The 15,657-nt window shown below is 47.2% G+C and overlaps 1 protein-coding gene across 1 annotated transcript in view; it reads right to left on the minus strand.

Moving 5' to 3' along the window:
- Positions 1 to 15,657, minus strand: part of Cdyl2 (chromodomain Y like 2) — a 158,711-nt gene that overhangs the window by 11,951 nt on the left and 131,103 nt on the right. The window contains exons 3-5 of the mRNA XM_050144095.1: positions 14,059 to 14,276; positions 10,030 to 10,202; positions 1,784 to 1,994 (exon numbers count right to left, since the gene is read on the minus strand). Coding sequence (XP_050000052.1) covers positions 1,784 to 1,994; positions 10,030 to 10,202; positions 14,059 to 14,276 — 602 coding nt within the window. The remainder of the gene's footprint in view (positions 1 to 1,783; positions 1,995 to 10,029; positions 10,203 to 14,058; positions 14,277 to 15,657) is intronic.

The following is a 15,657-nucleotide window of genomic DNA, read 5'->3' on the forward strand; positions in this document are numbered from 1 at the left end:
AGAAGCACCCTGGAGTCTGTTTCCAAACCGAAACAGTTAGCAAGAGCCCCAAGTGGTGGCTTGATAGTGTACTCTCAGCTCTAGAGCTTTAGGACTGTCCTTGTCGCTCAGGTCATGCTGCCCCAGCAGTGTGGGCTCTCCCATGGCCTACAGCACCTGCTAGTAGGGTGCCCCCTGTAGTCACTAAGTAGGACTCACTGAAACCTGCATGACAGCTGAAGTCCCAGTATCCTCCCTGATGGATGCAGTGCATGGTCCTGGTCAGCTTGTCCACCTGTGCCACCTTCTTCCTACCACCTTGCATGGGAAGGTCACCTCTAACGCCTGTCTGGGCTGGCTGCCCTTTCAGAACCCCCAGCTCTGGTCCTGACTGTACTCACCTATGACTCACTCATTTGTAGTTTTGCTTTATGACATGCTGGGCTGAGAGCTCAAACTGTGCAGTGAACCATGGGGATCCAAACCCTAGGGCCACCATTGTACCACATTACTATTTTAGTGTGTGTGTGTGTGTGTGTGTGTGCATGTGTGTGTGTGTGTGTGTGCACGCACGCAAACACACATGCAGATCTAGAGGTCAGAGGTTTTAAGATGGGGTCTCACACTGGTGTCTCCCACCAGGTAGTCTTGGCTAGCTTGACCAGCAAGCCACAGGGATCTATCTACCTATGCCCTTCTTCCTTGTGCTGGGATGACAAGCATCTGCCACCATGCCCAGATTTTTTATGACGGTTCTTGGAATTGAACTCGTGTCCTCACGTTCATGTGGCAAGCCCTGGACGAACAGAGCAAACCCCACAGCCCATTGCACAGCTTCAGGTCCTCCCAGACCCATCAGAGCCTTGGTCCGTCACACATGTTCACTGGTGTCAGTGAACTCAGTGAAAACCGTCAGTGAATAGCAACTGTCCTCCTTGTAGGGCTGTGTATGGCCCCAACAGTGAATGCTTTCTATGTCTTGTTGCCCTACTGTGTGTCCTGCCCTGCTATCACCTCGGGTGGAGTCCATGGCTTCCCAACCTAGTCATTAGTCATGTGACAATTCCTTCATGTCTCTGATCTCACTCTTCCATCTGCAATATGGAAATCTCCCCATTTTCACAGGGGTGGAGGCAGCTTTGCCATCACTCAAAGTCTTTCGTTCTTTCATAGATGCATGGTTGAACTGCACTTCCTGCCCCCCCTTACAAGGGGGTGTGGCCATGTGATGGAATCCTGGCCAGTGATGAACTGGGGATACTCTCAATGAGTCTAACCTAGAAGACCCTCTAGAGTGACTGTCTCTACATCATTAGGAAGGGAAAGATCTGCTGCACAGAAGCTGTCCGACCAATGTGGACAGTATTTGCACATTTGCCAGACTATTCTAGAGAGAGAAGGGGAAGCTGTTGCTCAGACTCTAAGAACTGTGGCTGTTCACTACAGCACTCAGCTCCCCTAAAGACACAGCTTCACCAGAGTCTAGTGAGGAAGAAAGGGGACGCTGTGCATGGTGCCTGGCACACAGTAGGTGACATCATCATCATCATCGTCATCTCAGCTTAGCTACTCCATCAGACTCCAATAGCTTGAAGACCTGTTGGTCTGGCATGAGATCATCCTGGCTTCAGTCACAGCAATTCCAGGACAGCAAAGGGTGCCAGAGCAGGTTCCTCAGGCCTAACAGATACCAGACTTTCACCCATAGGACACTGCCATATTCTCACCCCAGTAAAAGGGTCCTGCTATGACCCAGGCCCATGCATCCCAGATTGAGAATTTATGCAGGAAACAGGAGGCTTACCAGCGCCACACCCAGGATCTGGGGGAAGGTGTAGGAGGAACAGCCAGCAGGTGTGAGGCGAATGGTAGCATATGGTGTCTGAAACCAGGCCTTCTCACTGGCCCATACGATGTCACAGAGGGGTAGAATGGATGCTCCCAGGCCCAATGCCGGCCCATTGATGGCTACCACGATGGGCTTCTTAAACTGGATAAAGGCTTTCACGAAGTCTCTGGAAAAAGAAGAGCCTCTGTAACTCATGGCTTGCATTTGCTGGCTTCGGGATATCTCTGACTCTCTCAGGCGCAATAATACAATTCCTGGTCCTAAGAAGCAAGGGAAGGCCAGCCAGAGGCCACACAGCCTACATGCAGACCCACAGGACTGTCAGATTCTCAGGAGGGAGGAATGGCGTGGGTAAGTGGCGCCCAGACGTGATGGGCTAAATCCACTTAAAAACCTGAGAGGGCTTAAAAAGGAGAGAGAGAGAATTTAAGACAGCTTTTTGCTGTTTCTGGGTTGCGTGCTGCAAAGAAATTGTCCTGACTCGGCAGCAGGAAAAAACTGGCTGTTTTAAAATGCCGGCTTTCTGGGCTGTGCCGCCATTGTGATCTCTGTCTGGCTCCGGCGGGAGACAGAGCTTATGAATGGAGCATTTGGATTAAAGTGCTACGATTTGTTTGATGGCAACTAGACTGCTGTGTGCCTAAAAGGGGGACATTGTGTGCTGCAGCTCCGAGGCACAAGCAGCTCCACCATGCTACTGGTGCAATGTGCAAGGATCAGAGGCACGAGCGGCTCCGCCATGTTGGATTGGGCGGAGCCAGCATACAGTACCTGTTTTTGACCTAGGAATGTCACAGCTTAGATTCTTAAGTGCTTAGTGATTTAAAGGCGCCAAACAAAGTGCTCCTGGATAGTAAAAAATTACAGATTCACAATAAAACAGATTCAGACACTGTTGGATGAATGTACGTAGGCTTGGGAAAGAGAAAAAAAAGAATATAAACAATAAAGTTAATGTCTTAAAAAGAAAAAGGGTAAAGTCTTTAAAGAGACAGAGTACAGAAGTACAGATAGTTATAGATTAAGAGAAATAAAGAAAAATAAGCCACGTAAAAATGGAAAATTCACAGAGAGTCTGGATTATGTACATTGTGATTTCTTTAAAATTGTTGACTGTGAAGGAGCTAAGTACAGAGAGACATTTAGTTACATGGGCTGCCAAACTAAACCAGAATGGATATAAGGGTATTACGATTTCAAAATTTGGGTCTAAGGATATGATGCTTTGGAGAGGGTCTTCTTTTGTTTTTACAGAGGATGTGACCCTGTGGATTGCATCTATCCCGGTATGGTATGATAGACCACGCCCTCCTGAAAGTTGCTGTGAATACCCTCAAAAAATTGCTTCGCTCAATTGCCAACTGAGATGAAACTAGCATACAGGTTATATCATGAACAACCTAATTAACGACGCCCCTATTCAGCAGGAAGCAGTTTGGAGAGAAAAAACTACGCCCATGTTCCCAAATATTGTTTACAAATGTTCTTTTACATTTAAAGGGGGATATGATATAGATATGAATAATTTGCATTGGTATGGATTTTATGGTCAATTTTGTTATATGTATATGATTTTTGATCTTGATTAAGGTATTGTGATTGTGTAGTTCATTTAAAAATGTAATGTATAATTAGGAAATATAGGTTGTTAATGGATAATCATTGCTAATAGTTAAGCTTGTAGTCATGTTAGTTAGATTTTCTAGATATATAGAGATATATTTCAGTTAGATAGGCATTCTTCATATCTTTCAAAGGCTACAGAATATGGCATTTAAATGTTTTAATAACTTAGGATTTTTTATGACAATGAGACACGTCTGCTCCTGGCAGCACCAATCTACTTCAAGAAGAAGATGGGCATTGAAGAGGATCCTTATGGAGTTTGATAGCCATTTGGGCAAGAAACTGCTCTTGCCTGGACTGTTGCATAAACTGGACACAGAGAACCTGCAGAGAGAGGACTGCTGAACTTGCCTAAAGGTGAGATGGTCTCTCGGGGTTTCTGCTTCATGAAAGAGTCTGCGAAACATTCTGCAGGACACAGCAGAAAGTGACTGAATGTTTTTGGAATTTCCTGCTTCATGGAAATGTCTCTGGATACCATGGGCCTGAAGGCCGAAGATGGATGCCCCAACGGTACCAAAGAACTTTGGGTGACTGTCCAGGCAGCGAGATGTCTCTGTCATTTCTAGAGTTTTCTTATTTTTTGTGTACTTAGGTAATATTATATCCTTCTGGAGTCTTTGATGGAGTTGAAGAATGAATAGTTATAGTTTTCCTTAGTTATGATAAGAGATAAAATAGATATAAATATTGTAACTGTAATTCTTACTTGATAACTGCTTTGTTATATGTAATTTTACTATGCTAAAGTTAAAGCCTTTCTTTTTTGTTTAAACGGAAAAAGGGGAAATGATGTGGGAATGATTTCTTACTAATAAAGAAACTGCCTTGGCCCATTTTATTGGATAGAAAATTAGGTAGGCGGAGTATACAGAAGAGAATTCTGGGAGAAAGAAGGTTAGAGGAAGAGTCGCCATGATTCTCCCGCTCCAGACAGACGCAGGTTAAGATCCTCTCTGGTAAGCCAACTCATGGGCTACACAGAATATTAGAAATGGGTTAGAACAATATGTAAGGGCTAGACAATAAGAAACTGGACCTAGCCGGGCCAGGCAGTGTTTGAAAGAATACAGTTTCCGTGTAATTATTTCTGGGTATAAACTAGCCATGCGGGAGGCCGGGTGCCGGGGACGCAGCCCTGCCGCTCCTATTTCAACAGGTAAGCACCCTGGTGGCCTAGCTGTGCCTGATAAGCTCTCAGTTCTCCTCACCTCCCGTCTGCTCTCAAAAACCACGGCCTGGGCAGTAAATTCTATAGGCATCCTAAATACTGACAAGGTTTTATATGTAAAGATAAGCTAAATTGCAGTTCTAAACAAGAGCCAAAGGGGAGGTGTCCTTCAGAAGTACCCCTCAAGGGCAAGTCCATCTCCAGGGAGAGCAAATGTTCTAACATCACTGACCAAGACGCGATGACTGGTGGGGAATTCCTTCACTAGAGGAATTCTGGCTTTAGCTGGATGATCACTTTGAGTGATGCTGAAGATGGGATTCAAGCTTCGGAGCGTGGACGTGGGTGGGGCCTAGGGACACCTATGATTTTTTTTCAATCCTGGGATGGTCTAGCTCCGAATTACCCGCAGGGATACCAGAGTCATCAAGGTTGGCTCTATGGTGCTTATCCGAAGATACTGAGGACATCAGCACAGCCCTCCTGATACACAGCCAAACATCTGTTAGATGCTCTCAGCTACACGGAGTCTGTGACTATTAAGTGAGCCTCCATGTTGTGGGCCTTGGGTAGGCATTGCTGATGCTGTCAAATCTCACATGACGACAATTCGGGAAAGCTACTGAAACTTTCATCCCTTCCAGGAGTTTTCATTTCAGCACCCAGAGACTTCTGCTCTGTGCAAGGTTAGGAGGAACCCTGGAGAAAGTGATGGGTTTGAAGCACACACAGCCCTAGCCTTTCATCACCAGCTGCTCCAGTTTCTTTCCCCTTATATAAATGCACTATGTGGGACCCTCCCATCCTTTTCCTCTCACCTCAGGCATAAGATCTCTACTTCAGGGGCCCCACAGATGCAGATGCTGAGCAGCAAACAGGATATTGCATTACAGACCTGCCGATCGGATATCTAATCACATTTCAGTGGCAGGGCTGAGCTCAGAGGGCTGCTCTCTATTTTCTTAAGTGTCCAATACCCTGAGACTGACTCTGGCCCTTTGCACATCCCTATGCTCAGCCCAAGCCCTGTGCCTAGAGCCTGACCAGGCAAATGTTACCCGATGTGGCATGGAGCATCGAAGGAGACCGTTTTGAGGTCAAATCTCAACTCTGTTTGTCACTAACAGACTTTCTGCTCTATAAAATGGGAAGGCCAATGCTGGGTAACCATGGAGCTAAATGAGAATTATACAAGAGTAGCACATGCCCAGCACATGAGGAATAATGGATCAGGCTGTTATGATCAGGCCTGTGTTTCCATATATAGCTCTCATCTGATTCATGGCGGTCTGTGGCCCATACATACTACTTGCCCAGAGGAAACTCAAGCAAAATGCTACCACCAGGGAAGTCTTTGCTTCACCTGGAGCAACTGCCATTTCCCTTGAGACCCAGGTGCCCATTCCCTTTAACCAGACTCAGGACAGCCAGAGTTATGACAGGCATTCCAGGGTCTGTGAGCACCAGAGACACACATGGCAACTGTCCTCTAAGGCCATAGAGGGATCTCTAGTAGTATACTTTATGGTCATACTGGCCTAGAATCCACCAAGTAGGCTAGGCTAGCTGGCCAGCAAGCTCTAAGGATCCACCAGTCTCTGCCCCACCCCGACTCAAGTACACACACATCATCACACCATGCTTTTTTTTAAAAAATACGGGTTCTGAGTGCATGGCAAGCACTTTACCGACTGAGCTACCTCTCTATCCCACAAAGGTAGCAACTGTTAACAGCTATTCTAAGCACTTGATGTGTCCCATGAGTACCCCATGCGGGTTGTATATGAGCATCTTCCATTCCAACAACCCATGAGAGAGGCTAGAACTGGAATGCAGATGACTCCCATTTTCTAGATAAATCTATAGGCTTAGTGAGAGGAGCCGTGTCTCTGAGGCTGCACTGCTAGCCAATGCAGAGGGAGGTGTGACCCTTCCCAGACACTATGGTGCATGTGTCATTGTGTCTCCTGCATACAGCACAGGTGAGGCTGCCTGTCCCTCAGGGTGGTCCTGATGCAGGCTGATGAACACTCTGAGCTCTTGCCACATCTGCTAGCCCCTCATCTGACATCCGCATGAAGGAAATGGATTACCATCCCTACATGCGTGTGTCTTCTTTACAAAAGTAGAGGAGGGTGTGGGAGTATTGCTTAGACCAGGTGGTCCCCTAGGAAGCCATGGCCAGGGATGCCTGGAGGTAACATGGAGATCAGGGATGGCTCTAGGTCCAAAGGCTAATTCATCCCTGGTGGATTATGAAAAGGGTACTTTCATAAGAGATGGGTGTGCTCATGGATTTATTAATGCACCTGGGAAGTCCGCAAGAGTAGAGATGGGGCTCCTGCATGAAGCAAACACCCAACAGTGCAGTTTGCTCAGGTACCCTCTGGAAGACCACAGAAGACTCTGTGAACAGTGCATTGCTGCCTGGTCATGCATATGAAACATGGGATGCAAGGGAACAATCCAAAGTTGAGGAAGTGGGGGTGTCTGTCCTCCAGGTGTGATGATTGGCCCTGGTCTCTCTTTGACCCAAGGGAAAGCATCTCTGTGTAGCATGTCGTCTGTGCCACTGCCTACCCTCCTTTGAGCTCCAGCCTTCTGGCATCTTGATCCTTGCCTCACTCTCTTCCAACCACCTCGTCTCTTGTGGGTAATAATAAGTTTTTCTCTGGGGTTCATCAGTCCACACAAGGGAGAAACTTCCTGGATGACCCAAGTTAGGTGTTCTCTGCCCTGGCCACATGAAGAAACCATGAGTGACCTTGTGCCTGTGGAGATGCGACCCTACTACAGAAGAGTTCTCAGGCCTTCTTGGGGGCATCTGACCTCGGGGAATGCTCCCTCCCTCCTTTCTCTCCACACTGAGAATCATGGTCTGAGAATCAGGAATGCAAAGGAGACCTCCTTTCTCTCTCCTAGGTCTGCCTCTTCCAGACCATAAATTAGCAAATTCTACTCCCTCCTTGGCCTCTTAAAGAAGTCCCTCTGATCTGTTTGTGTGAAGCATCCCCCTGACAAGGTACATGTCTGAACGCCACAGTCTGCATGTATCCAGAGGTGACTCTGACACTTTCATCACCTGTCCAGAGAGATGGCTCTAAGGATGCTATGATGAGGGATGGGATGGACCGAGCCTGAGAAGAGAATCCAGGAAGATGGGGAATTCTGAGTACCGCTAGGACAGTGACCACAAACCATGGCTCAAGACAACAGAAATGTATTCTGTAGTGTCCTAGAGACAAGAAATCCAAAGTCCACGTGTTGGTCCCCTCTGAAGCCCTGAGGCAGGAGCCAGACCTCGTCCACCTGTTGATTCTGTCAGCTTTCTTGGTTGTTCTGCCTCACTCTGGTTTCTTGTCTTGATGTCACATCTCTTTTCTCTATCACGCCACACCATTGCCTTTCTCAATCCCAAGGGGCTGCCTCATGACATTTAGAGCCCATTCGAATCTAGGATCTCAGGACTCTGAACTCCATTACATTAAGACTCTTTTTCCAAATTAATTTACCTTCAGAGGCTGAATAGACTAGGAAGTTCCTGTATTTGTGTGTGTGTGTGGGGGGGGGGGGGACAAGAGGGTTAAGTGCTAATTAGCTTTGCTTGCATGAATGGGAGCCTGAGCCATATCTTAAAGATTCCCCTGGGCTGGAAATCCCACAAGCACCTCCACCGAGATTAATAAACCAGGTGCAGACTGTGAGCAAGGCTCTTTGGTCCCTGGGGTGTGCTCTGGTGGCCCCGTCTATGAAGAGGAAATCACTCTAGTGACTTTGCTGATCCTTCAACTCATGCAAAGCCAGCAGTGAGAAGATGCAGCCGAGATCAAGCAGAGCACAAACTGCCAGGCCATGGCCAGGGCTCAATTGCACCCTGGAAATGGGGGGGTGACATCAACACCACAGTTCCTCTTTAGGAACTGGGTCCCGGATTCATAGTCCCTTCCTAGGGAGGATCCTGCATGCGGAAGCACACAGGCATTCCTGAGCAACACTTCACTCAAAGTTGGACCTAGAATCCACATAAGGGGCATCTTCATGCTACAGCCCGCATGCTCCCAAATCCCTAGTGACAACATGGGAATCCTCCTCTGCTGTGATTCAACCACAGGTCAGTGAGACTGAAGACCCTGAAGACTCTCCAGTGTGCAGCCTGAGAGCCAAGACCCCACATGGAGCAAATGCTCCTGGTCTTAAGGCTGTGACTCCTCTCTGTTTCCCTGAGCAAGGCACACCAGCATGTAGGTCTTTCCTGGAGTGACTCACTAAGTGACAGCTGTTAAGCAGCAGAGTGACCTGGCTGGAGGGTTCATTCATTTGCTTTTGTTATAAATAATTGGGATGGACTAGGCCGACAGCTCAGAAGGGAAAGTGCTATCTTTGCAAGCATGAAGACCCGAACTTGATGCTCAGACCCCATGGGTTAACGTATTGCTTGATGGCATCCAGCTGGGGAGGTACCGACAAGCAGCCTGGGACTCGCTGGCCAGCCCACTTATCCTACTTGGCAAGTACCAGGCCAGTGAGCAACCCTGTTGTAAACAACAAGGGGACATTGCCTGAGGAATAACATCTGAGGTTGACCCCTGGCCTCCACATGCACACACGTGGACCCACACATATACACATGCACCCACACATGTTCACATGTGCACACACAGAAAATGAACAACATCTAAATAAATGGGGAGAGATAATTACCCTGTATCCTGAAAAGGTTACTAATAGTTGCCCCTGTGGGTCACCATTGAGACGCCCACAGACTTTGAGAGGGGGCAATATTCCCACCCACACAATGCACGACAGCCCTACCCACAACATCTACCAATGTTCGAGAGCCCTAAGTGCTCCACCCTCTTCCTATACTTGGTTCACATCAGGTCGAGGACAGAGGAATGCCGACACAACCAAAAACCCCACCAGCAGAACAAAAGCAGGAGCAGAATGCTTTGTGGCATCGCCAACGCAGGCCTTAATGAGAAAATAAAAGTGTGTTTTTCTTAAACAAAAAAATAAAGGGTTTGGGGGTAGGAAGTAGAATGCAGCCCAGAGGGCAAAGCATGCCATTGGGGCCATGGACAAAACGCAGGGTGCCCAGCTTAGGTCCACAGCTCAAAGACAGAAATTAAACCGAATGACAGAGCATGTGTCCAGCATGTACAAGGTCCTGGGTTTGATCCCTGGCATTGAAAGAGAATCAAATTTTAGATAAATCAAAAATAACTGTAAGATATAGGCATGGCCTGGTGTCCTAAACGTTGTCAAGGATGTACTTACACTAAAATTAAAATCCCACATTGTCTGAAATTTAAGTTTAACTGAACAGCTTTGTACTTCCATTTGCTAAGCCTGGTCATCGCTGGCAGGCTCCCAAAGCGTCCACTCAAAGAGAAGCTGAACTCACCTGATGGCTTCTGCGATGCGAGTGCTCTCCTTCCTCCGGTCACTGGACAGCCGGCCGATCAGGTAGGAATAGTCCAGTCCGCTGCAGAACACACTGCCCACTGCACTGAGCAGCAGCAGCTTGCTGTCGTCTGTGGCCGCGTTGCACAGCGCTCGCCGGACCTCCTTCATGATCTGTGGACAGAGGCGAGTGTGCAGAGCTCTGAATACCCGAGAGCATCTGCTGAACGAAAACACGGGCCAGACCCAGGAAAGGAAGTCAACCAAACCAAAGCTTTCCGGCACCACGCACAGTGTAAGCAGAAGTATCAACTTGGAGGTTAGGGGTCAGTGGTCCAGACCTGGGAGCCCAGCATGAACTTGCTCAGTTTCTATGAACTTTTGCAGACCCACTTCTGGGGTTTGCTGGCTGAAGCCCTTACAAAGTATGGGGAAACTGTCCTTTGTACAGCTTTGGTGAGTTTAGCCTCTAGATGCTTCAGTTACATTTTCTTCTCTTGTTTGATCTCCCTAGACCCTTGCACAAGAGGTTAGAGGTGGCCATACTCAGCAAGTTTTAGTATTTGCAACACAGCCAAGCTCATGGTCTGTCATGTATTACCCACAAGATTGGGGATTTGCTGGTCTTAATGTCTAGAATTCTTTCCAGGCAAGGAATAAATGGCAAGGTGCCTGGGAGGTCAAATCCTGGGAGGGAAAGTAAATTCGGAATTAAGAGCATCTTGTTTTCCCCTCATGCACTTGTTGCCCCAGTTAGACCATGGTTTTAACAATGATCAGAATGCTGTCTTTCTTAGCCCCCGCTGTATTCTGGTATAGACATTCAAAATAGAGCCGTGACATGACCGTTGGTCACTGTCACACCTGTGGCTTCACCTCTCTGACTCATGCCCCTCACAGCCCTGTCGTGAATCATGTCCACACTGCCTACACAATTTCTCCTGGGAACCTGGGCATTCAGGATGACTTCCTGGTCAGGAAACCTGCATTGTAATCTAAAACGAACCAGTCTAGCCCTTCCTTCGGTCTCTCCACCACACGTCCTCCACATCCTAGTCAGAACGAGCAGCTTGAACTACGTCTGTAGGTTAAAATCTCCCATGAGAACTTAAAACCCCAACACAAAGTTCTGAGGTGTAATACCACATGAAAGAGAAATCTTCAAATTAAAAGAGGAGGGACTGTGGAGACGGCTCGGCAGTTAAGAGCACGCATTGTTCTTGCAAAGTGCCCCAGTTGGGTTCCTCGGGCCACGTCAGGAGGCTCCTGACTGCTTAAGACCAAGCTCCAGGAGTATACTGGAGGATACTACAATCATGTGTATAAAACCACACCTACACATGTGCGCACATGCGTGCGTGTGTGTATGAAAATAAAAAGCACTATCTTTTAAAAATTGATGAATTGATTGATATGGAAACTGGATACAAGCTGGCAGCATTTCTGGAGCATCTCATAAAAATGAACACAGCAGTGCTTTTGAGAGAGACTGACACCTAAGCCACAGGACCACATCACAGGGAAATAATCTGCACTGCAGAGGAGCTCCCAACAAAAAGACACAAAGCATTTGAGAAATATGAACAGACACACAGATGGGAGGGACACAGCAACGTTAAGTAATACTACTCTAAGAGACTTGTTCTAGTCTGTTCTGTTCTGTTCTGTTCTGTTTAAAATATGTCTAAAATAGCCAAGGAGGGGGAAAGGGGCAGAGAAACAATGACGACCCCGAGAGAATGAAATGAAAGGGCTTAAGGGAAGAGAACGTATCACACAGACAGCAAAGTCATGATTGCTGCCTAGATTAACAGACTAAATAGAGCTGGAGGGAGAATAAGCAAACTGGAAGATCTGGAGAAGTTTCCCTGTTCCCAGATCAGAGAAACAGAAAGAAAACACACTAAGAGGGTAACAATAAGTGCAAGCCAAGAGGTGCTGAAGGAGCTATTTTCAGATGTCACAGAGAATGGGCAGAGTCTGCGAATGTACGTAGTGAACCGTATTTCAACCTGGACACCGTGAGGGAGAACACGCTTCCTGCACGTTCCCTAGCTCCTGGCCCCACTCTTCACCTTCTAAGGCAGTGGTGGCCAGACAGGTCCACTCTCTGCTCCCTCTGCCTCTCTCTGACACTGACTCTTCTCTCTTCCTCCTCTGCACCTTAGACCCTGTGACGATGCCAAGACCATGGAGACCTTTCCTTCCAAAATAATCTCTTCCTTCAAAGTCAGCTGAGGAGCAGCCTTCATTCCTTCAGAAACCTTAATGCCCAGGCATGTAAGTTAGCATCATCTTAGGTTCTGGGATCAGGACCAGAGCATCTTGGGGGAAATGCTTTAAGTCTGTTTAATACATACCTGAATTCGAGACAACACAAAAGGCCAATGCAAAGCAAAGGTAAATCTTTAAGTATACAGAGGCAAAAGAAAGCTTACCTCAACGATGAACCCTTGACCAGAGGATAATTCTAAAGAAGACTAGCAAGCACTAGTGGAAGGTAATGGGATCTAGTGTCCAACGTGCTGAGAGAAACATCTATAGAACAAGTTCTTCACCAATACAACTGGCCATTCAAAGGCAAAGCTAACACCTGGGTCTTTTCAGTACAAGAGAGTTTATCATTCTAAGACCCTCAAAGAACATGACGACAGAGGCATGGGCCTCAAGCAGAGGAAAAGTGTATTCAGAAAGAAAAACACAGACAAACTAGAAGAAATTCAGTGTGAGCGAGACAGACGCACAGCAGACAAGAGGGGAAGGAGACAAGCTTTGAGGGAAGTCCGAATGGCCAGATGCGACAACAGGGTGTGGGAGACACACCTGTGTGGCTGGCCTGTTCCCGTGTGTCCCTGTTAGCGTCAGCTGCCAACTTGACCCAGCATAGAGTCATCTGAGAGGAGAAGGCTCAGTTGATGAATTGTCTAAATTGGCTGTGGGCATGATTGGCAGGGAAACTGTCATGATGTGGGAGGGCACAGCGCACTGTGGGCGGCACCATTTTTAAGGTGAGTGGTTCTGGGCCCTATAAGAAAGCCAGCCAGATGCAAGCCAGAGAGCAAGCCGAGCAGGCCCAAAAGCAGCATCTTCCGTGGTTTCCGCTTTCAGGCTCCTGCCCTGAGCTCCAGCGAATGAACTGAGAGGTATCACATTGACTCAATTTATGGAAGGAAAATTATGTGCCTTTAAAAAAGCTTTTAAAATGTAATAGAGTAGGAAAAAATGCAGGAAGAGCTGTTCTTGTGTGGATGTGGCATAATGAGCTTAAAACAACATGGGTTCCAGGTATATGTGCATATGAGGAGTTGCCCACCAGGGAGTCCTCATACACATCTCTAGATCCTACCTACAGAGAACCCCTGGATGCTTCTGTTAAAGGTTAGTGAGGATGCCCCCCCCTCCAAAAAACCTCCATGCTTAGAGGAGAGGCAACACTATTGGCCTCACAAACCCCAAAGGCACCTGCCAGCTCGACTCTCAAAGTCTGTCAATCATTCTGGGCTGTAACACCCACAACTCCATAGAAGAGCCATTGGCTATGTAAATCATATAAGACATGCGGTCACAAGTTCAAGGACATGGCACCCCTCCACCACTTCATGGGCATTCCAGAGGGTGTCAGATGTACCAGAGGATACAGGCCATCCTATCAATGCCAGCCTGGAAGAGCGGTTCCTCTAGAGTGGTGGCTCTCAACCTGTGCATCGAGATCCCTTTGGGGGAATGAATGACCTTTTCACAGGGGTCATCCAAGACCATCTGAAAACACAGGTTTATTATGATTCATAACAGCAGTAAAATTATGAAGTAGCAATGAAAATAATCTTATGGCTGGGGGTCAGCACAGCATGAGGAACTGTATTAAAGGGTCACAGCATAGGAAGTTTGAGAACTGCTACCCTAGAGAGTGCCCGCCCCCAGACATGTTGCTAACTCCCCATGCTTCCATAGACATTATGGACAAGCAAGTGCAGGGTGTTCCAAGGCCGAGGAGGAGGTCTGAAATCACCCATCTCCCCAAAGCTCTTACCTCAGGTGTCAGGGCATTGTTATCTGAAGTCTGGCTGGACAGAAGAATGTGCGTGAAGCCCTCTTCCTTCCGAACCACGATGTCACGAAACCGACAGTTGCTTTCATTCTGGCGGACGCTGTATCTGAGCCTCTTGTCAAAGACATAATCCTTCTCTGTCTCCAGCTTCCTTTTCACTGGGCTGTGCAGGTTCAGGCCTCCGTTGGTCAGAGCAGGGCCTTTCAAAATTAGAAAAGCGAGTGAGAAACTGGCCTGAATTATGCAGCCACACAAGTCAACTGGGGAAAGCCTGGATTTCCAGGGGAAAAGTCCAGGGTTCCCAGGCCCCCTCTGCTCTGCTTTGGAGGAGTAAAGAGTCCAGTACATAAACGATGTATCTTCAAACTCAGAAAAATAATCGGGGACTTTTTGCAAAGGACTGGTTTGAGGGCCTGATCCCAGCATGGAGTACATCTGTCAGTGAGCATCTGCTTATATTAGGATTCTTGACAACCAAGAACCTACTGACCCCTAGAGAGGCAGTCCTATCCACTGGTGGACACACGTGACTGACAGAGAATCCTTAGTAAAAACAGTACTAGCCACTGGCCTGGATCCAGCCGGTACCCACCGGCACCACGTGCTAAGCACAATGCTCCAACACTACAGGTACATTGTCCCATTCAATGTGGAAGCTAGAAGAAGGGATCTGAGTGCCCAGTGCTTAAATTCTGATCATGAAGCCCCAAACAAGCAGAGACCTCATGTTTCCACCTCTCCTCCCCCATGTTTGTGTCTTCTATATTAGTGTTCATAAATGACCACAGACTGCCCTCACTAAAAAGAAATTGCTTTAATTTGCTTTCTATTGCTTTAATAAAGACACCATGACCAAAGCAATCTGGGGAAGAAAGGGTTTACAACTCTGGCCATACTCCATTAATGTGGATACAAAAGTCTTTGACAAGGGTCAGGCATGGTGGCACATGCCTTTAATCCCAGCACTTGGGAGGCAGGGACAGTACCCGTGAGTTCCAGACCAGCTAGGACTACATAGTGAGACCCTGTCTGAAAAACTAAAGGCTTTGATGAAATATGAGCTAATGACTTCATGCAATACAGTGAGAATTCTATGCTGTGAATAGGTGAGGGGAGCTGGTTCAGTATCTGAAAATCAGTTGGTATAGCCAACCACACAGGAAGTGTAACAACGAAACATCACAGTCATCAACACATGAAAACCATCTGACAAAATCTCACAGAGAGTTGCATTGTCCCCCTTGACAGGGACATCAACAAAACATCTACCACTTACATCATCTTTAACTGGGAAAACCTGGATTTCTCCCTAATAACACCCGAAGTCACTAAAGGGCACTCTTTCTCCTGGTCAACCACATCCTAGAAGACCTAACTAGTGTATGAAGAGAAGAGAAGAGAAGAGAAGAGAAGAGAAGAGAAGAGAAGAGAAGAGAAGAGAAGAGAAGAGAAGAGAAGAGAAGAGAAGAGAAGAGAAGAGAAGAGAAGAGAAGAGAAGAGAAGAGAAGAGAAGAGAAGAGAAGAGAAGAGAAGAGAAGGAAAGGAAAGGAAAAGCAAGACAAGTCAAGAAAAGAAAAGACA

This window comes from Alexandromys fortis, unplaced genomic scaffold, assembly GCF_014885135.2.
Source record: "Alexandromys fortis isolate MF-2015 unplaced genomic scaffold, M_Fortis_MF-2015_v1.1 scaffold_1, whole genome shotgun sequence".
Classification (NCBI taxonomy): Eukaryota; Metazoa; Chordata; class Mammalia; order Rodentia; family Cricetidae; genus Alexandromys; species Alexandromys fortis.